At 40.7% G+C, this 23789-nt stretch overlaps 1 protein-coding gene across 1 annotated transcript in view; it reads left to right on the forward strand.

Annotated features, from left to right (window-relative positions):
• The window catches only part of LOC131681730 (vesicle-associated membrane protein-associated protein B/C), a 32017-nt gene extending 14088 nt beyond the window's left edge, over positions 1-17929 (forward strand). The window contains exons 2-5 of the mRNA XM_058962706.1: positions 15088-15240; positions 15315-15557; positions 15629-15792; positions 16046-17929. Coding sequence (XP_058818689.1) covers positions 15088-15240; positions 15315-15557; positions 15629-15792; positions 16046-16309 — 824 coding nt within the window. The 3' untranslated portion in view covers positions 16310-17929. The remainder of the gene's footprint in view (positions 1-15087; positions 15241-15314; positions 15558-15628; positions 15793-16045) is intronic.
• The last annotated feature ends 5860 nt before the right edge of the window (positions 17930-23789 follow it).

Genomic DNA, 23789 nt, shown 5'->3' on the forward strand with positions numbered 1-23789 from the left:
CATGGTTCGCTAACGTTGTTCCCTCCTTCAATTTTCATGCAATTTATATCTGAGTCATCACTAGCATCATCGATGCGAATCCGATTAAATTTGTCAAACGGCATTGCTTCTGCTGAGTCTTCTTGCTTAACAAATTTAACTGTATTTTTATTTAAAAACCAACAATTCTTTATATGGCCTACCCGTTTGCAATGATTACAAACTGCATTACTGTGTCCATTCCAGTCACGACTTCGCCCATTACGATATAACGCCTTACTTCTGTCCCGACTTCTTGAATGATCTCTACTTCTGCTCCTAGAACGGAATCTGTCACGTTGATTCGATCGACTGTCCCTATAATCATTTTGTTTTTGACCTAACCGGTGTTTCACAGATAAAACCGTCCCGGCGTCATTTGGATCCACAATTTCCTTTCTCCTGCCTCTTCGTGAGTAATAATCATTTTCTCTGCCGCATCAACCGTTATCTCATCTTCTATAAGAATTTTTCGCTGTAATTTCTTATCTCGAAGACCTAAAATAAGTCTGTCTCTCACTGCCTCGTCTTTGAACTCCCTAAAGTTACAGCTTTCTGCTAACAACTTTACTGCCAGAACAAAATTTTCAGCACTTTCCGCATGCCCTTAATATTTATTATAAAATTTGTATCGCTCTTATGCATAGCGGGCTCAGTTTTGTCGAAGCGACCCTTAAGTTTTGTAATCATTTCGTCGTAATTTAATTCGTTAACATCTTTCTTAGGAAATAGCAATTTAATCTCATCAAAAACATCATCACCGCTTAATGAGATAAACCACTGTTTCTTCTCTTCCGATTTGACTTTATTTAAATTACACATTATCTCAAATCGTTCCACATAATTACCAAACGATTTACCCATATGGTAGTGGTCAATTGTACCTATCATACCCGGAACAGACATTGCAAACTGACCGATATGCCCCGAAGTACTCTTCAAACAACAAATGAGAAAATTAAACAGTTCGTTACTCACGGTCGGTGTAGCTCACTCACTATGCAGTCGTTTAGACGCAACTTATCACCGTCGACGGTCGCTCTCCCCGCCGTATTCACTCTCCAGCAATTGTATATACTTCTTCTGCTATTCTCGCTACTCTGAACTATCGCCGACGCTCGCACTGGAGGTATCTACGACACTCCGTTCTATCGTCAATTCGCAGCAGTTTATCGCGTATGTTCCAGTTGATGAAAAATAATCATGCACTTCGTTTCGATTTGCTTTCTGAGTGCTCTGCTCACCAATCACTTCCCAGGATGCTCACTTGTTACTGATGTGGTGCTCACAAAATCTCACTCATGAGCTACTCTCCTCTCGAGTTGACTTAGCGATTTAACGTTTACACACAAGGCGCTGACGAACAAAGGCTGCCGTCGGAGAATTGATGATGGCTGTGAAACAATTCAAAATGGAGATTAGAAAACCACGCTATAATTGAACAAAAGATTTTTAATTATTGGTTCATTTTACAGATGTAAATGCATTAAAATTTTGTTTCTCCAAAAAAACAAATGCTTATTTGTCTGAAAAGGTTGAGTCGCGATTCTTCCTGTAGTCTCAGATGTGCTCAACAGCTACTCTAGCAAATTTGCCTCCAAGTCCACTGTCTGACCCACCATCTGCTCTACGGCTACTTACCAAAGCTCACTCTAGAAATTTTCGTTTGAGCCGGGAGCTGCTGTGGATTCGATCCGTTTCTCGTCGCCACTTTAATGTCCTAACACAATATGTTTGACAACTGAGGTGAAATATATCAAGGTAAAAAGATAAGTAAAACACTTAGTTGCCTCCGCGCTTGATCACGGCTCAAGTTCGAATGAATCTTTATTCTTACCATCTCTTCTCTGAGAATCCTATCTCATTTTACCAACTACACTCTAAATTAGATGTTACATGAATGTTACAAGACCCTGAAGAGTACAAAAAACAGAACATATATAAAGTGTTAAAGGAGGTGGAAAATGTGAAGTTGGGTGCGTTTTTGTGGATTTCGGGTAGCAGAATAAATGAAATTATTGAACAATCGAAAAAAGATTCCTCGATGCAGTTAGTAATGAGCTACATACAACACGGATGGCTAGCTCCCGCAACCATGGCAATAAACTTCCCATGCAAGATGTGATATTTGTGCATTCTCAATCGAACACACCAGTTCAAAGCCATGAAATTGCTGTTTATCCGTTTCAGCTTGCTTCGATGGACGTCTTCTTTGCGGAGTACCGAGGAGCGAAACGTAGTTTTTTGATTACTGTTGATCACTACTCCGACTTCTTCGAATTGGATGTCTTAAAGGATCTCATAGTGTTCCGCAACGTGTTGTTTTATGATAACGGTACTAATTTTGTTAACCATAAGATGGCGAAGTTTGCTTCTGAATGGGACTTCGAGCTCGTTACATCCGCACCTTATCATCAGCAGGCTTTTGAGGCACAAATCCCCGACTATGTACGGGGAACGTGCCATTTGAGCCAATATATTCTGATTCCTGATTCCTGATCTATCCTTATAACATTGGACGTGTTGCCATACAATGCCGGGGCATACGTTGCCAAAAATGCTGTTTTTCTCTCCGCAGTTCTCTTACTAGAGTTTTCTTAGGTCTACTCGGTGTGGCACAGCTGCAACAGGGATCTTAAATTTGGAAAAAAAATATGTCAGTGTTTCATATGTACTGATAGCGGGTGTCCTTACGAGTACACTCATAACGTTCACTCTACACACCGATTTTTTTCACCGATGATCCACTTAATTTTGCCGAATTTTTGTTGGCTGGGGGTTTGCAGAGACTCTCGGCTGATGGTAGTTCGGTGAAGTTTTGTTGAGTCTCGATTATCAAATTTTGATGTGTACAGATGAACCTGCCCAGAGGCCGTGTGGTATCCGGCCTAGAATTGAGCCACTGGAGTCCTGCTGCCATGTCGTAAGAGGCGACTGAAAGTAGGAGACCCTAAGTCAAGGTGTAGTTCCGTGCCGAGGACTTAATGATTGGAGGGTCTAAAATATGCCAGTCGCGCACGGAGCATTTTGGGTTTTGCCCTTGCTGTGTTATGCGAATCTCTGACACAGTGGACCATTATTTTCTTCGCAAATCGTGGGAATCAAATGATCATGTCCCATTTAAACCTGATATGGCTCGCTAAATGCGTTAACATCCCAACTCGCTTGGTGTCCTCTAGTTGTTGTGCAATTTGTGTTGGAGATGAAATGTACAGTTCTCTAATCAACAATGGTTAGAATAGCACAAGTCAATCTCCAACATAAACGTACAGCAACTATGAATTTATCTCGACTCATGCAGGAAGGTAAAGCTTCCATAGCATTGGTTCAAGAACCGTATTTCCATAAAGGAAACTTCTATTTTGGAAAGTTACTTAACACTGCCTTCATTGCTTACAACAAGACAGGCATGACTAACCCACGTGAAATGCCTCGTGCTTGCATTCTTGCAAATAAGGCTATTGACGCGTGTCTCATATCGGAGCTCACAACTCGCGATATCTGTGTTGTCACAGTTACATTGACTGTCGGAAACGTAGACAAAAAATATATATATTGTTCAGCATACCTACCGCATAACGAATCATCTCCTTCTGATGATTTCAAAAGCGTTGTATCATATTGTAGCAGAAATGGGCTTCCGCTCATTATCGGCAGTGATGCGAATGCTCATCACATCATTTGGGGCAGCTCAGACATCAATCTGAGAGGCTCTGAACTGATGGAGTACATAAGTAGTACAAATCTCCATATTCTGAATGTGGGAAACCGACCAACTTTTGCGAGGTCTGGGAGGGAGGAGGTGTTAGACATAACACTTTGCTCTGATAGAATTTTGCATGAACTGGGAAATTGGCAGGTTCCAAGTGAAACTGAACCGTCTCTATCCGATCATAAATATATATTTTTCGAGCATTTTGATGTCACCTTCAATGTGGTGACATATCGTAATCCTAAATCTACAAACTGGGACCTCTTTTTGGAAAACTTGGCGACTAAATTTCATGGATATTTTCCAACAATTAGTCAATTAGACGACTTAGATGACGTCGTGGATACGACAAACTCATTCATATTAGCATCCTACGAAGAAGCTTGTCCACTTCGTACTGTTAAATCGACTAGGGGAACCCCTTGGTGGAGGGCTGAGCTTGATAGAATGAAGAAAGTTATGAGAAGAGCTTGGAACCGGCGTCAGCGTGATGACTCCAGGGCTTTCAGGTCAGCTCGTAGTGCATATAAGAAATGTCTTAGATCTGCAGAACGGGCTGGCTGGCAAAGCCTATGCACTAATGTCTCTAGTCTGAACGAGGCTAGCAGATTAAATAAAATTCTCTCCAAATCGAATGATTTTCAGATGAACTCCTTGAAAGCCAGAGATGGTGTTTATGTGACAGACGAAAAAGATGTTCTTAATTGTCTCTTCGACACACACTTTCCAGGTTGTATCGATCCGGAGTTGATCAATGTTCACAGATCTCATTCTGGTGATTCGGACTCGTGGGCGTTAGCACGCACATTGGTTTCCACTGAATCGGTCAAGTGGGCAGTTGACAGCTTTGCTCCATACAAATCACCCGGAAAAGATGGAATACTTCCCGTGCTACTGCAAAAGGGATTTGATATTCTTAAACATGTCTTGAAAAAGATTTTGCTTTCCAGTCTTGCTACCGGGTATATCCCGAAAGCATGGCGAGAAATAACTGTTAGATTTATTCCCAAAGGGGGGCGCTCAAGCTATGAAGAAGCCAAGAGTTTTAGGCCTATCAGCTTAAGTTCTTTTCTTCTGAAAGCTTTGGAACGGATAATCGATCATCACATCAGGAACGTTAGTTTAGTTGAATATCCTCTGCACAAAATGCAACATGCATATCAGTGTGGGAAATCCACGATCACTCTGCTTCACGATGTTGTTTACAACATTGAGAAAGCCTTCTCGCTCAAGCAATCTAGCTTGGGTGTATTCCTAGATATTGAGGGTGCTTTTGACAATGTGTCCTTCCAGTCTATTCTGGAAGCGACGCGCGGTCATGGGATACCTGCATGTATCTCAGGTTGGATAAACGCAATGCTTAGTAACCGCTTACTTTGCTCGTCACTGCGACAGGCTGAGATACGGAAGTTGAGTATTTGCGGTTGTCCTCAGGGCGGCGTTCTGTCACCTTTGTTATGGAACTTAGTAGCTGACGGCTTGTTGAAGAAACTCAATGAGCTTGGATTTCCAACCTACGGGTTTGCTGACGATTACCAAATACTAATTACTGGATTTTGCATCGGAACAATCTTTGACTTGATGCAACAGGCATTAAGAGCTGTCGAACAGTGGTGTCGACAAGTTAAATTATCAGTTAACCCAAGCAAAACTTCAATGGTTCTTTTCGCGAAAAATCGAATAACAACCGGGGTTCGTCCCTTGCAGTTCTTCGATTCTGAGGTACTGTGTGCAGATCAAATCAAATACGTTGGAGTTATATTGGATTCCAAACTGAATTGGTCTGCTCACATTGAGTTCAGAGTCAAGAAAGCGTGCATGGCCTTGGGGCAGTGCAGACGAACTTTTGGAAAGTCCTGGGGTCTCAAACCTAAATACATCTATTGGATTTACACGACAATTGTACGTCCAATACTGTCATACGGATGCCTTGTGTGGTGGCAGAGGGGAGAGGTGGTGACAGTCCAGTCAAAGCTAAACCATCTGCAAAGAATGGCGCTCATGGCGTTGACTGGTGCTTTCACCACGACTCCGACTGCTGCTCTTGAGGCACTTCTAAATATCAAACCATTACACATACACTTAAAACAAGAAGCACTATCATGTGCATAGAGACTGCAGGTTACTGGGCTTTGGAACAGTAATCATGTTGATCTTGCTACCAGTCATACACGATTGTGGTCACAAATGGTTACATGTGGTGAAGATATTCTTGCTCCCAGCGATATTACACTCACTTGTAGTTTTCCTTACAGGACATTCCATGTTAAGATTCCCTCTCGAGAGGAGTGGTTGTCTGGCTTTATGGAAAGACAACAACAAACGCAAGTGGTTTGTTACACTGACGGTTCTCTGATGGAGGGACGTGCTGGTGCTGGTGTCTACTGTCGTGAAATGAGACTGGAACAATCTCACTCACTAGGTAGATACTGTACTGTATTCCAAGCAGAAATCTTTGCGATTATGTGCGGGGTGCAATCGGCCCTTCAACTGAGTTTGTCCGGCAGAGTTATAAACTTCTGCTCCGATAGTCAGGCTGCAATCAAGGCCCTTAGCTCAGACAAATCCCGGTCCAAGCTAGTGATCGCGTGCCGAACCCAAATCGAAGAACTAAGCATTGTCAACACTATCTACCTTGTCTGGGTGCCCGGACATTGCGGTATTACTGGAAATGAATGGGCTGACGAATTGGCCAGGGCAGGTTCAGCGATTGACTTCGTTGGTCCTGAGCCCGCGCTGCCAATTTCGACAAGTTGGATAAGGGAAAAAATACGGTCCTGGGCTTCGTCCGAGCACCGCAATTATTGGAGAAATCTACAAACGTGTCGCCAAACAAAGGCGTTTCTAGAACAACCATGCCCAGTGGTTTCGAAAAATCTCTTACATTTTTCGAAGCTCCACTGCGGCATGCTGACCAGGGCTTTAACCGGCCACTGCAAACTCAATTATCACATGGCAACTATTCAGCGCGCTGAGTCTTTTTCATGTGATCTTTGTGAATCCGACTACGGAACTTCATATCATCTGATATGCAACTGCCCAGCGCTAGCGCAATTGCGATTACGAGTCTTCAGCCGTCCTTATATAGACGAAACCATGTTTGGTCGACTGAAACTCAGAGACATACTAAAGTTTCTTATCCAATGTGGTAAAGAGCTTTAGGCTTATTCGCAGGCAAGTTGAACTACTTGTGAGTTTAATTTACCTGTTGTTTATTTTTTGTTTTGTGCTGTTTCTCCCACCCTTCCAAGTCTACTTCCCCACACCTCCTTGTCCTTTCCTTCCGCTCAGGAAATGATGAAAACACACGGCAAGGCACAAATCCCCGACTATGTACGGGGAACGTGCCATTTGAGCCAATATATTCTGATTCCTGATGTACGGGGAACGTGCCATTTGAGCCAATATATTCTGATTCCTGATTCCTGATCTATCCTTATAACATTGGACGTGTTGCCATACAATGCCGGGGCATACGTTGCCAAAAATGCTGTTTTTCTCTCCGCAGTTCTCTTACTAGAGTTTTCTTAGGTCTACTCGGTGTGGCACAGCTGCAACAGGGATCTTAAATTTGGAAAAAAAAATATGTCAGTGTTTCATATGTACTGATAGCGGGTGTCCTTACGAGTACACTCATATCATTCTTAAACCTTAATTATTCTTTTCTGATTTTTAAATTAAAAAAAAAACAAATTAAATTCAACCAACAAACTGACACTTGTCCTACTAAATGTCGTATCTGCAAATATCTCTTTCGCCACATTGTTAACCGGGACAGCGCCCCACACAGCATGATCTGGTACGTTTGCAATCCGCTAGCAGCCTGCCATCCCAAGTTTCATCTGCAAACTATGGTAGATCTGATAAGGCAAACTATAGGGTCGTGCAAGTCGCATGGGTTTGGATGTGTTATTGTCCTAAAAGGAAACAAACTAAAAAATGTTTTTTTCAATAGTTTCGGACCAAAAAATTGAAAAGGACTGAGATATTAACTCACGGTACTAATCTGCATCAGAATATGCCTTAACCCGCACACCCCTAAAGATCCCTATTGATCGTCTGTGTCCAACGGTGGTTGAGAATGTCCCATCGTCAATTGAAACGAATCGTAAAAAAGAAAAATTCCACTAGGATAAGAAAACAAAACCATTACCTGCGTTGCGGGTCAGATCGCCGGTTCAGGTCCAGTCGAGGCCCGAAACTTCCAAACTTTGGACACCAGGAATAATATCTAGCCGCATCAACGATCGATCTTACATTATTAACGTTGACGGCGTTGATTACCGTTGATCGTTGGTTCACCTTAAGTCACGTAAGGATCCCATAACGTTGCCTATTCGCTCGCCACCGCTCGCTTCGATTCAGCAAAAGGAACTACCGCTGAATTCGACATGGAATCCATCAATTACGAATCAAACAGCTGATTGTTATGCCCACGGTGGCGATTCCTGGAAAAAACCTGGAAAATCAGGGAATTCTATTTGACCTGGAAAAACCTGGAATTTTCAGGGAATTCGTATTCAAATCAGGGAGAAATTTCGACCTAGTGTTCATATATTTTTTTATAAATGCAACTGGAAAATATTGCCTCAAATATTCGGTTGAACGCACTCCTCAACACATTTTATACTAGGGAGAATAACAATATTCGATCCATCTCATAATTAGAACTTCTCACAACAATGGTTTTATGGGTCATCCCCCGCCAGATTTACAACCAAAATTTGAATTCCTTCCAATTTATTTTCTTGCATTCTTTAGCTAAAAATAATTGACACGCATTTTTTGTTTTGGCTGAATATGATACTTTTTTCAAGTTATTAGATTTGTAACTTTTGAAGTTTATAAAATCGAACATTTTTCAATCACTGATAACTGCATGGAAAGAATATTTTTTACAAAAAGGAATTTTTGCACGAGCTTACCGAAAAAACATAAAAAATATTTTTTGTTATATAACTTATGAAATTTGCAATTATTATAAACAAATTGATTTTTTTAAAGCTGGGCCAATTTTAAATATTAAGAATCATGTTTAATCTTTTTTTGTGAAAAAATATGGAGTGGATATCAAAATACTATGCGAGATATTACAGTTTTAAACTGAAAACAAGCCAATTTTACACTAAACGACCAGTGACAGACCTGTTATAATTGTATTATCTCGTGAAGTACTTGGAGACCCATTCCGAAATTTTTACCTAATCTTCGCAATAGAATTATAAATGATTTCAAAAAATAATAAAATGTTTTTGGCTCAACTTAAAAAAAAATTGCTTCTAGTATTTGCAGAATACATAAGTTACATAGCAAAAACAAATATGCATTGCTAAAACAATTTCGGTGAGCTCATGCGAAAAGGAAACTTCTATTATTTAATATTTTTTCTACAAATTGAATAGTTTCTGAGTAGAAGATTCATTGATTCCAGCGGATACTGAGTAGGTGTAACTGCCTACGTGTCCGCTACCCCCTTTTGGTCTTTCATACAGTGGTATGCTGAATGCAGAATTGTAACAAAATTTGAGCGTACTGTTAAGTGGAGCCGCATGCAGAGCAAGACTCGAGCTAGGATGGTGGCTACCAACATACATACATACAAATTGAATAGTTTCTGAGTTATCAGTGATTGAAAAATGGTCAATTCAATAAAATTCAAAATTTTGCAAACTCATAAATTGAAAAAAATAATCATATTCAACAAAATCAAAACTTAGTGTGAACAATTTTCAGCTAAAGATCGCAAAAAAAATATAGTAACCCTGCCAACAAATTAGATATACCTACATTCGCCTCAAACCTAAGCGAACAAAGCAAAATGAGTCAACGCTGATGATGATGGGTAGAGCGAAAGAGACAACTAGTATCACGACACTATGATAACCGTGTTTGCAAATGGAGCTCGAATGTACAAGCGATTTTGTGTAGGAATAACTGTGTTCGAGATTGTACATAAAAGTGTGCTGGAAACGAGCACAACACAAAAGAAAGCATAGCACTGGATAGCGTACCTCCACAAGCAGTGTAACGGACTTCTCACTCAGCTACACTGGCTGTGAAAACACACAGCGCAGTGATCTGCTCCGCCTGCCGTTCAACAGGCAACTGAGCTTGTCCGGCCAAATCCGTTCTTTAAATAGTCGATAATGATGTCATTCATAGAAACGTAGAGCGCTAGGTACACAAATCTGTCGTACCGGGCTTGGGAAGCGCTATCTTCTGTGTGTAATTGCGCGATATTTTGACAAGGTTGTATATTATTTAAATTTTTAATGCCATGATATCAAAAATCATTGGGTTTATCTATTGGAATTTATTCTTAAAAGTATTTCGGGGCGATTCGTGCAAAAAATTGAAAATTTATCGTGAAATGGCTGAATTATTTGCGTTCAAAATTGGACCACTTTTCGTTACATACCATTTTTGTAAAATTTGCAAAGTGCACCCCCATATCGAAAACAAAGACGTAGTCCTACGTCAAAAAATTGCCGATTCTTGAAATAAATCTTCATGACCGTATAACAGTATATGGCATTGTAGCTGATCTCTTGTTTTGCGGCAGCTTATTTTTTGCTTATATGACCAATTTTGGGGTTTGTAATCAACTAACTCTCAACGGCGTAAACTTGTTTTATTCAAGTTCTTTCATGTACTAGCCATCGAGTTAATTCTAAGCGCAACTCAATTTCACTCGTGTTCAGTGGTAGTCCACAGCAGCATTAGGTAACGCACAGCTTTCATACTTCTTATTCGCGCACGTTCGCTGCCCCTATTTTTTGTCTGCAGCTGAAGTCATTTGTCTGCACCGCTCACTGACAGACAGAATTATTAAGAAACTAAATAAAGTTGTGACGACCGGGGTCAAATTATCAGATAGTCCCATAACGATTGTTAACAATCTCTGTGGCATCCATATTGCTAGAATTCTTTGAAATTTACAAATAGTATTTCAAAGCTGGGACACACCTCCAGGACCGGGTGTCCGGAAACAAGATCTCATACGATTCCTTATAGCAGGATTAAAAAAAAAGATGACTTCCTGATTCCAAAACACCTACAAATATTTGAATAAGTTTAAAATTATGATAGTAATGACCATTACCCTGTCAGTCTGCTATGCGGTAGAAACGACCAAAACGTTCGCTCAGGTCTACATTTTCAATTTTATCTCACTAAAATTTATGCCTAGTGATGTACTATGATGTCACCAAGTTTCAGGTTCTAGTTATGGAAAGCACATTGTAATTTTAATTGAAATCTGGAAAGGTACTCGTGTACTATGTCGTTACCTAACGGTTAAACACTCAACTCCGCTTAACAATTCAACGTTTTCAATATGGGTTTCCGTGTATAATAGAACTGTATGAAGATGAATTTCGCAAGCTTCAGTTTCAATATCATCTTCCGCTAACAGACGGGCGGATACGACAATATTTAAAATCAACACATAGTGTATCTAACCGAAGTTGCCTCTCTTTTGCTGCGAAGCTTCACTCATCTCACAACAAACAGACAAACGATCATCGCAAAAATAAAATCGGCAGTGTATTATCACTCACCATAGATCGTGGCGACTGTTACGATTGCTTAACTTATAGCACTAGCTTGAGTAGAGATAGAATATATACTAGTGTCCTTTTTTGTGTCCTGCTATTGCCAGATTGCATTAAAAATCGCTTTATTTATTTATTTGTTTGTATTTATTATATTCCAAGATGGAATTTCCATCTGACCTTTTCACTGCCGTTCAACACATAATTGTCTTATGTATAGAGGAAACCTCATAGAACATGGGACGAATATGATCTTAACGGCAGTTTAGAGGGTACTTAATTTCTGAAATGATGAATTGGTGGGAAAAATCATAAGCAGGCAAATGAGAGACTAAAAAACTGTTTGTCTCAAATCACAAGTAAACTTACCAAAAACCGGTTTCTATAATTTGTTCGCAGACCTGTCTGTTTTTTCTTGTGATTATTCGACATTTTCTTGAATTATGTCCCTATTTTAAAGTTGTGAAAAAGTGCTGGATTTTTTTGTATCAACAACACAATCATTATTATCCCTCCGGAAGTCGCGCAAATGGCCCACTGAACGAGCAACTGCTGGTGCGCTCAGACGATTTCGCTAGATTTTCAGATCAGCGTGCACTCAGTGCACTAGCGTGACATCCGGAAAGTTAAAAAGAACCAGAACATAAAAAGCGGATTATTACTGCACAGAAGTGGTTGAAACCGTTTCTGTAAACAATCTTCTTAGTACATATTCTGGGATACCTTCCTGTTGGTATGAAGTTTTTACTGGTTCACCCTCTGTTGCAGATTACCTGCTTAACCAAATATTTCTTGAGAAACTTAGACTTCTCTATCGTTCAGAATTACTTTAATACTTTATTTCGTTACATACCATGAAGCATGGTTGAAGTCTTCTACGTCCAAGTTTTGTAATCCATTGCCACACAGGAAAAATTGGTAGAATATCCACGTTACAATTTTCGAAGAAGTGTTTAGCCCTCATATTCTGCCTATCACTATAATTCGGAATAATCAATACCTTCAATGACTTCGTTCCTTAATGATGCTTCGAATTATACTCAAACACATTTGACGTTTTTATTTTATTATTATTTTATTAGTTTACGAACAGAATGTTTGTCTCACTATCGAATCCTCCGGAATTCGCGCATGACACTGAATGAGCAGCCGCAGTTTCCCAAAGAATTCGCTAGCTTTTCAGAGCAGCGTGCACTCAGTGCACCAGCGCGACTGCCGGAAGTTTAACGGAAGATCCCAGACTCATCACCATTTCTACACAAACTAAAATACATAACACTATGAGGAAATTCATCCCCAAAATGTCAATCCGCTTATTTTTCCAGAACACTAGCTCCTCCGTTTATACACGGTCCCATACACTCATTTGCTTGTCGGTCATCCTTCGGGCCTGGTAACATTTTTTCATATTTGGAAATATTTAAATTACATGGCAGTTAAAAGACCAAAAGTGGTTTAATTGAAATGGAAGATACAAAAAGTTTAAAACTAACTGAAAATGAAAAAATTGTGTAAGCTCAAACGATAGACATTGAAAAATGTTAATTTAATTTGATTTGTTTGAGCACTCTGGAAAATTTATAAAAAGGTCTGGAAAAAACCTGGAAAATCAGGGAATTTCATTTTCAGAAATGAGTCGACACCCTGTATGCCTCTAGTTGTTAAAAGGAGCGCAACGAGAACGGCATCACAAATGAGTCGACGTCTGCTTTGTTTACACAAACTGAAATTACACCACTGAGCTGTTGTTCTCTTGTTGTCTATGTTGAATGATTATCAACTAGACTTGCAAAGCTTTTAAAGGAACGGGGAGATGTTCTATATTACGTTGATGCCCCCCTTATTTATGTCACAGTTCACCACCAGTTATGTACTACACTATCGACACATACACTTACACATTAGAGGCTCCAGCCATTTTTAGTTGAGAAGTACAGATCGCTAAAGTGAATAAGTTTAAATAAAAATAATTTGGTTTAGGAATCATCGTTTCTTTAACGGAGAATATAACAATGCGAGTCCTCCAAAACTGTTAGCCATACCAGATACCACGAAAGTACGAACACATCCGAACAGTAATGAAAGTATCTGCCAGTCTAACCGATGAAATTACAAGAGCACCTAGGAACTGCAGTTTTTTTTTAAACTTATGGAGTCGAAAAAGTAAGGGAAAATCCACTATGCGACTTGAAGAATGTTTTTTAAAAATATCGATTCCATGCTGCTAAGTTCGAATCAATGATCCTGATCCTGATCAACCGGATAACATCGAGTATCATCTTTTTCAACATAGGAAAAACATAATACATAAGGGCTAATACAACGGCAACCTGCGGATAGGACTTAACAAGTTCCGGTTATCCAACACCAGTCTAGACGGATACGTCAATTGAAATTAGAAAATGTTTTCATGGATGTTATGCTATATAACAAATGTACCAACATATGAACAAACGAAAAAGAGTAGATAATATATTTAGTGGAAATAAAATCTGAGGAAAGTATATTTCACTGGAGATTCCTAGTCTATATTGTTTAGAATCTCTTCATCAAATGCATTAAGAAAGAACGGGAAATGCATTAGACCTTTCGCTTCAACTAGACAAACACATTGTCTCTTTTAAATATCCTACTCCATGTGAAGGTTGGTTGAACTGTGGCAAGTCTTCTCTATAGTGGAAACGGATACAAAAGAAATTGATATCGACCTGCACAAATCAGGTGGAGTGGATTTTTTCTTCCCCTGGAAAGTTATTCTGTGCTCTATATATCCTTTCTTCCTCACAATCACGCAGAAAAAAAGCATAAAAGTAAGGTCATCACTCCTCTCCCTTGCCACCCCTCATATGTACATAGGGTGATGAGCCCATTATCGCTATGTTGCTATTATTACGCTACCCATTTGAAGCCGTTGGTTAGAGCAGTGTCTGCCATCTTTGTTTACCGCATTGAGTCAAATGGTAGCGCAACAATAGGGGCACTCGATTCGTGTTTTCGTTGCGCTCAAACACGAGAATTTCACTGTTTTCAGCGCATGTATGTTATTATCTTGGTACTTAACAACGAAGCAAAGCTATTGATGCCAATTTGTACGCATTCCTTTGTTTGTAGGCCGAGTAATTAATGAATCAGTGAGACGCCCTCCTTAGTATGGTGAAAATAGGCACTTCACCCTACAACAATTGCGCCAGTCATGGGATGTGTCACAATGAATATGATAGATTTATATCATCTTCCTTCGAGCGACAGAAGCGATACATTCCGATCGGGGCTTGATCCTCTTCGGAACGTGTAGCTATGTTGAGCCCTTTTTCTTCGGTTTGTTTTCTGGTGGCACGAAAACTAACACGTCAAAAATGTCTATCCAGGAAAACAATGTTTGTTCCGTTTGATCCCCGCCACTTTTACTAGCGGGTGAATTCGCGCGATGCACCGGTAGTTCTATTCTTATATGTAGGTGACGAAAGATGGTTGAATATAATCCCAGGATGCAAGGATAAGGTTAGCAAGAAAAGCGATAAGTACAAAAATCAATCATCTGGGTTGGTTGTTGATATTGACAACAAACTGTGGTTGTGAAATGTTCCAAACTTTTTTTTTAGCAGTAACACAATTCAAAGACATTATTTCATTTGCAATAGAAATTTACTGCATCGTTGAAAACCTTTTTGGATCAACCACGTTCAAGATCAGCAGCTACTAATAATTACGTGGCTCAACTTATTTACTTAGTAAACATTTTTCTACTAACCTGATTATGTATTTAAACCAGCATTTCATGACTTTACCTCGATTCCTTTGCAGGTCCGTTCTGCACAGCTGTTTCATCCTACATGCGACTAACCAACCCGACCGACCATAATATTCTGTTCAAAATTAAAACAACTGCGCCTAAAAAGTACTGCGTGCGTCCAAACTGCGGTCAACTAGATCCGAAGAGTACCATTGAAATTACCAGTGAGTACAAATGCAAAAACAAAAACGCCATTCCTGCTAAACACACCCATTGACCGATCCCACACTCGTTTCAGTTATCCTTCAACCATTCATCTTCGATGCGGCCGAGAAGAACAAGCACAAGTTCATGGTGCAATCGATGATCATGCCGGATGGGGACGTTAGCCCCGAGCAGCTCTGGAAGGATGTCAATCCGGATGACCTGATGGATTCGAAGTTGCGGTGCGTGTTCGAGCAACCGGTCGATAACAATCAGGCGTCGTCGGTTGTGCCGCTCACGGCAACGAGCACGACTGCCAACACTCAAACCGCTAGTGGTACGTTGACGCTTGAGTGCTGGGACCACAGACTGTCTAGAGTATTTTGTTTTTTTGTTCTTTCTTTACAGCTACGCCGAACAAAAACGAATCAGGTGTAACGTCGATGGACTCACAGCTTGCCGGTAACATGAACAACGAGGAAGAAAAGCTGAGCGATTCGTCACTAGTGCAGGAGATGAAGAAATTGCGGGAAGCCGAAAGTGCACTGCGTCACGAAAATCTGCTGCTGAAGGTGCGTATAATATCCGTCTTCAAGTCCCATACGCGGGTTAGTTCGGTCGTTGGGCGATTAAATAATGGGATACTACCTAGATCAAATTAATTATGAGTGTCGATAATTTGTTAAGAAGCTATCTCAAATGAGCATACAATCATGTGACCGTGATTAGTTTATTTGTAGTAAACGGATTCTTTGTCGTACTACCAACCTAATCACTAAATTCGACTAAAAATGCATATTGTAATCCTTTTCGCCATTCCCGCAGGAGAAACTATTGCGAATGCGATTAGACCTGGAAAGCAGCAAGGAACAGCAGATGCAATCGGCGTCCTCGGTCTCGAGTGGACTCGGTTCGTCGATGTCCGCTGGAGCGGGCTCGTCAGGCGCGGCAGCAGCAGCGGCAGCTCAGTATCAGAATCCGTACAGTCCGCCCCAGCTAGCCACCCAGCAGCAGATTCCCATCATCTATCTGGCCGCGGCGATCGCCATGGCTATCTTTGGACTAATTCTCGGTAAATTTGTACTCTGAACACAGAATGTCAACAACAGCACCGGCAATGATAATAAGTTAAACTGAAACAAAAAAAAACAAAGTTTAAATAGCACTATTAAAGAGCATAACATATGTGCTGGTTTTGGGAAAACGGTTACAAGCGGAGAAACAAATTGCATTCACTTATTATAAACAAAAAAAAAATGCGGGGATCGTGACGGAGAGGGATACATTGTACTACAATAAAAAGCAGTTATAACTGATGCAGAACCTAGCAGTAAAAATAATTAAACTCTAAACATGATTAATAAAAAAAGAGAAACTATAGAAAAAAGCGAGAATCAATGTTAAGACAAAAATACACACACGGTTACTGTATAGGATAATGCAAAAGCCTGAACATAAAAGCCAGAGAAGAAATCCATTCACGGAGAACTGTGGTGTTTTAAAATCAAACATAAAAGTCTGCTGGTGGCAGGTTCCATGAGGAACATATTTAACCTAAAAGATACCAAGAATAAATAAAACCGAAAGAAAGAATGTTACAGGAAATGAACAATTAGTTATCAATCTTCTTGTTGTTGATTTCCGCTAGTACACCAATCTTTTCTGTTCAAATAAAAAAAAACAAAAACACACATACACAGACACAGAATAACAACAGAAACGATACTCTCGCTTAAGGATAGATTATGTTCGTTGAGAAATAACAGTTCATCCCGCGATGTCAGCATTTTGATTACCTATCACTGCTTTCGATAACAATCAGAACTCTGATCTCGAGATCGCGAAACAGGACGCGCGAGGGTAAGAACAGAGATGCGTTTGTTTCTTTTTTGTCGAGAGCAAAAGTCGTGCTGCAGTGCGTGATGACGCCGGATGTAATGAAACGGAACAGAACTAGCAATTAAGATTTAATAGTAGCATATATAAGAAAAGCATGTTTGTTATGTTATAGTTTGAAAAAATCATTATCTACCTACCTAGCATTCACAGCAACCGTGGCAAAATTATGCAAGTTTGGATGACTCTTGGTCTAGGTACCGAACAGCTCGTCTATATTGTACTACCATTATTATTTTTCAACCGTACACAAAACTTGAACAGCGTTCGAAGATGAAGAATCGACAAAAATACCTTTTGATTTGTATGAATAACAATAAAAAAGAAATACCCGGAAGAATGAATTAAAAGAATATAACCATTTATAATTACCTAGTAAAAAAACAACCATTACTGCGATGCTTGAAATAACACACCCATACAGTCAAAAAAATACACAAAAATCGTACTCAAAGAACAATCGCAGCCACACAACCAACACACACACACACCTAATGAGCATAAAGGATGAAACACTCTCTGGTAGACAAACCATTTGGTTTAGATATTGCGTGAGCCATTAAATCGTACTAATTTGAGACAGATTCTGAGAAGAAAAAAAAGAAACTCTACCAACTGTTAATATTTACCAATAGGTATTTTGTTTTGGTCGGTGTTGCTGCCGTAGATTATAGAGAACGGATGCGCACTTAATTGCTTACCAGAAAACAATACCATGTAACGTTCTCCAATGTAGTGGATTAATCGATTCAGTTGTAGATTTCATTGTCATGTTTTGCATTAGTTGTACCAATAATTATTTGTGGGTTAGTTTTTCCTTCGTTTCTCTTTGAAAGAATATGACCGTGGCCTATTTTTGTTTTCATTTTATTGTAAAATGTTTCCAAATTTATCAGGTAGTTTTTTCTTGCTCCTTTGCTAGCGTTCAAATAAATAATGGAATAATGTATAAACCGATCTTGGCGTTGTTTCGTTCGAAAAGGTCCCTCTGTACTGTATCTTCGGCTTTCAACTACAGTCTTTCTGTCTGTATAGATGGCTTGCGTGGATTCATGATTGGGTGCCCTAATATACTCGAGGTCTAAACTCGAGTGTAATAACTATCGAGAATCAATTTATACCGCCTAAACGCGGTCTTTTGTTAAGGAGTCTGCCAGCACTCGCTAGCTAAATGCCGATGCCGAGAAAGACCAGATGGTTACCCTTTGACAAAATCTTACAACTTGCGGACATTTACATAGTACGAAAAATCGCATTTTCGAACGAACGTCGATGAAGTCAGCAAATCAGACAGGTGGTAGATTCAATTGAGCCACATTCGGTTGAATATTTAATCCGTCTTGGTGCAGAATAAAACTGATAACCTGTTCGTAGATTTCTAGTCGGCATACGATTCTGTAGAACGAACCAAACTGTGGCAGATAAAGCTTGGATGTGGCTTGTCGACATGACTGATTATAAGGCTGCTTTGTATGACGCTGGATGGGTCAAAATGAAGCGTCAGAATAGCCGGAGAGACATCCGATTCGTTCGTGACGCTAAATGACTGGAAGAGGGATGATACACTTGTCACTTGTTGATCTACATAGCGCTCCAATGTGTGATAAGAAGTACTAATGATTGCCCCTACTTATCTTTGCGGCCAACATACATGAACAAGCCCCTCCCGAGTACCGCGCGGCTGCACCGTGTGAGACCACGGGCCTAGCACGACTCTGAACCGAGCGTAGTCTCACCCGCACAATAAAGGTCGACGACCCCCAGCAGCATGGTGGCAAAATACAGAGAACCGTAGATACCAACGACACAACAGGATCTACACCGATGGCTCCAAGGCAGACTAGAGAGTGGGCTCTTTTTCCGCCGGACAGCCTCCTGTTCAATTTTTACGGCGGAAGCGGCTACCATTGTAATGTCAATGGCAAAAAAACACGACGCACCAACAGTAATCTTCACTGACTCCCTATCAGTTTTGAGAGGCATCGCTTCGGGAACATCTACACACCCCTTCGTACAGGCTATCGAAGTTCACCGAGATCCACTCGTCACAATATGCCGGGTCCATGGCCACAGCTGTATCAGAGGAAACATGTGTGCCGACTTTCTAGCCCTACACAGCAGAGGCCCGACCCGACTCCCAGACGAGACTCCAACCACCGATATCTACAGGAACTTCAACATCAACCTACAGGTGGAGATCCCAAGGCCACACAGAAAAAAATCAAAGGATCAACCGACAATTGCACAGACCGAGACAACCAAAAGGAACAAAAGTTACTCTCCCGACTCCGGGTGAGGCACACCACGCAAACACCATCTCAAGCGTCCAACACCAAATTGCGATCCTGTAACACCGGCCTCTCCGTCGATCACCTCCTCTACAACTGCTAGGAGTTCGAAGACCTTCAGCAGCAATACGATTTGGCGGGAACTATACAGGACATACTAGCCAACGACCCCATCCGAGAGCAGGTAACCGGGCCCTCCGCCACACTCCCCGGAGCTGTGAGGACGCTTGCCGCGGCCCTTCGCGACATGGAGCACCCAACTACTGTCGAAGCTCCCAGATCAACATGTCAATGGGCCCTCTGGCCCTATTCCGAAGCACTTATACTGCTAGAAAGACTGCACAAAACCCGACACCATCAGGAACGCCTCACTAATATAATAGGTATAAGAACCGGGAAGCTCCCCTCCACCACCCCAGAGAATCCCCCAATCAAAGTGGCCCGAATTGCATAGCTAACTCGCCCAACCGTGGGCCTTCTGCCACTTCATCGCCGAGACTGCACAAACAAATCTTCCGAACTCCATTCGCAGTCTAGTTTTTTGCCTTAAATGACGATCTGCTCCCTAAAAACGTTCTGGTTTCTAGCATGCCATCGGGTACATCACGTACCTGAAATATGTCGGTTTGCGGTTGTACTACCAAAACGGCAGAGGGCTTGTACTTTACTGCTTGGTTGACGGCGACTACGATATTTACGTTCTGACGGAAAGTTAGCTTGATGATCGTATTACATCAATGCAGCTCTTCGGAGATTCTTACGCGGTTTATCGTACGGATCGAGGCGCTCATAACAGTATCCATGGACGCGGCGGAGGAGTTTTGATCGCTGTTTCTTCCGGACTTGCGCCTGTGAATTTCGTGTGGATAGTTCATCAAGCATTCAAGCTGTTTAGACGAAGATCACTACACAGACGAAGAAATATTGGAGCTGTTTACATTCCACCAGAAAAACGCTCTATTACGCAGCTCCATCTAGACTCTATATTATGATGATAGTCCTTGGTGATTTCAACCAACCAGGACTCTTTTGGACGTGGGTACCCTCCTGATCTAACGCCATGCTTCGCAATCTGAAATGTACCCTTGCCAAAGCTCTACGAGCGTACACAAGTCGACGATGTCCTATTCTCAAGCGCTTTTTCGCAATAGCAAGTAATAAGTACCGTAGCACAGAGAACCGTAGTTACAATAAATTACTGTACAAAGGATATGTGAGCCGCATCCAACAAAATTTGAAGGGATTCTCGACTTTTGTTAAAACGAAGAGTAAGGAAACGGGTCTTACATCTAGGATGGTGTATAATGGCGAAGTAGCGACTACGACGGTGGAAAAATACTCTCCATTTGCCCGCTACTTCTCGAATGTCTTCACGACTGATGCCATCGAGCTCGAAAACGTGGCCCGTGATATTTTAGCGATCCCATTGACGTACCTTTTCAATGTGTCACTTCAGCAGAAAAAATTCCCGATGAATGGAATTGTTCAGCGTTGTCTCCGGTAAACAAGAAAGGTGGCAAAAGCAACATCGAGAACTATAAACATTTTTCAGCTAGTTAACATTACATAAGCACTTGTCAGCACGGGTCGATCGGTTGAGACGAATCTAGTTAGCTTCACATCGTTTTGTATAGAAAAAATATCCATAAACTCCAGGTGGACACGTTCTACACATATTTAATAGCACCTTTCGACACAGTTAACCACGGGATACTCTTTGCTAGCAGTAATAAACTAGGATGTATCACGAGATCCCTAGTAACAATTAAGGTTTTATGGTGCTCTTGAAGTCTCTGTTAAAACTTAGATTGCAGTTGTAGTGTGCTTGAATTGTTGCCTGGGACTCTCCCACTGACTTCGATCCTACCTTGTACGCCACGAGGTCGTCATGCAAATTAGTGACAACGTGTCTGAATCCATTTCTAATACTTCTGAAAGTTCCTCAAGGTAGTTCACTAGGTCCGTTATTAGTTTCGTTGCTCGTGAATGATGCGATTTACGTTCTAATGCGTAGAGCGAAACTGTTTTCTCTGATGATTTAAAAATCATTCTTTTCATAAAAAATGAAGCCGATTGCCGTGAGTTACATTGTCTCATTGATACTTTTTACAATTGGTGTCAAAGAAACATGTTGTTGTGAAATATTTTGTCATTTTTCATCGTACAAGGGACATGCTTAATTTCAACTACAACATTGCTGGAACTCAGCTGCAACGCGTTAACCACGTAAAAGATCTAGGCGAGGGAAGGCTAACTTATAACAATCACTTATCAGCGACTATTGACAAAGCAAATCGAATGGTCAATATTCCCAGCGAATCCCGGAATCCTTTGTGTTTCACAACGAAAGCTAAACAAGCCTTTATTATGAGGGAACAAGAACTGGACAATGCGGAGTGAAAGGATTGAAACTGTCCAGAGCAAATTTACACGATATGCTTTACGTCGAATGCCTTGGAATGATCCGTTGAACCTGCCACCTATGAGAACCGTTGCAGGCTATTAGAACTACATACTTTGCAAGAACGTAGACATGGTTCGCAGACCATTTACATATTTAAGGTTATGTTGGCTGAACACGATGTACCCGATCTCCTTGGACAAATCAACTTCTACGCCCCAACCCGAGTTTTTTGCCATCGAACATAGCTACACATTGAAATGCGTAACACCAACTACGGTGCCAATAGATTTTAGCGATGGTTCGTGGCTTAAACCAGTTTGTCGAGCACTTTGATTTCGATACTAATTCATCACGATTTCGTCACCGTTTGCTGTTACTTTAGATTAATTATGTTGAGTTAGTTCAGTAAAACTTATTGTGAGATGGATACAAATTTTTAAACATAAATGCAAATAAATACAAATACACCCCTAGGAGTGCTGGAGAAGTTTCCCGCGGCCCAAACCAAGACAACAGCAGATCCCAACGACAGCAAAACCAAGCCGGCGCAAGCTTAGTCCTTAGTTAGTGTCGGATTCTGATGAGACGAAGGCGAAACGCAAATTCCATAGCTAATTTAAAACCTACCCAACAAACAATGAAAGCTGAACAAGCCTTTGATCAGAGATAATAAGCTGAACAAGAACTGTTTAATCCATTATCCAGCTAAATTGTTTGTTGGGTAACTTATCATACCCATTTAAAAATGAAATGTAACTTATGCAGTCGTGATTCGTTGGTTGGGCCACAGCCTATGTCCAACTGACGAATTTAATTCGCTGGTTGGACCGACTGACAAATGTCAAAAACTCTCCAAAGAAGACATTAGTAGTGTAAAAGATTGTTAGATAGATTGTCAAAGTCAATTTGACATGAGATTTTGAAGTTCAGATGCTTTTAAGTTGGACAACGGTCCAACTAGCGGAGATCCAACTAAAGTGGTCCAGTTGAAAAGCGTCCAACCAGCGGATCACGACTGTACACACTCTTAAATAAGGGACCCAGGTAACCAATAGGCATGCTGAATGCGTCTTAACGGCTACTTGATATGCACTTAAGTCGTTTTAAATGCTATTTAAAAGTCGCTTTTGGCAAAATATACGGCTACATTACTGCTGTGCTATGAAAAAGCTTTTTTACTACTGTTGTGCATTCAGAATGCTGCTTACTGGCAAGAAGTTTTTAAACAGTTTTTCAAATGCTGATTAACAACAGTTATGCATAACGAATGCCATCATACTGCAAGAAGCATCCGGAATGCAAATTTTACGCTACTTTACTGCATACACTAATGCTTGTTGGTTACCTGGGGAGGAATAACCGGACAAACAACAAAACAAGAAAATAATTGGATTTATTCTAGGATTTATTTAATGATTCAAATTATGCAAAAAAACTGTAAAAACTATCGACCTACATGAACATTGCTTTTGACAAAGCGGTTAATTTAGGATTAGGAGAAAGGCGGCAAAGACGCACACTGTGGATAAGATGGGACACCTTGCGTATCTCACAAACTGTAAAATTCCATAAAAATGTAATGATACGGTAACATTTCTAAAAGATTTCACGTGATTCTGAAGGATACTGCAATAGTCAAGTAAAGGTTATCCGACATCAAATTGCATCCCGGAAAACACGTCGTAGGAAATAACCGATCGGGTGATTTCTCTTGAAAACTTGGGTAGAAGCAGTTTAGAGTGTATTGTTCACACTGTATTTTTATCGCCGTCAGTTTTTCCAAAATTGGAAAAAATTGCGTCACCTGAGAAGAAACGTCGCGAATTGATTTTGCGCAAGCACCTGGAAAATCCTCAATTCACTTATCGAAACATCGGAAAACAACTCGGAATCGTGCAGTCAACGGTGAGTCGTTTGATTAAACGTTAATACCAAACTCTGAGCATCCAATGGAAGGAGAAATGCAGTCAGGATGGATGTT

The sequence above is a fragment of the Topomyia yanbarensis genome, chromosome 1 (genome assembly GCF_030247195.1).
Source record: "Topomyia yanbarensis strain Yona2022 chromosome 1, ASM3024719v1, whole genome shotgun sequence".
Lineage (NCBI taxonomy): Eukaryota > Metazoa > Arthropoda > Insecta > Diptera > Culicidae > Topomyia > Topomyia yanbarensis.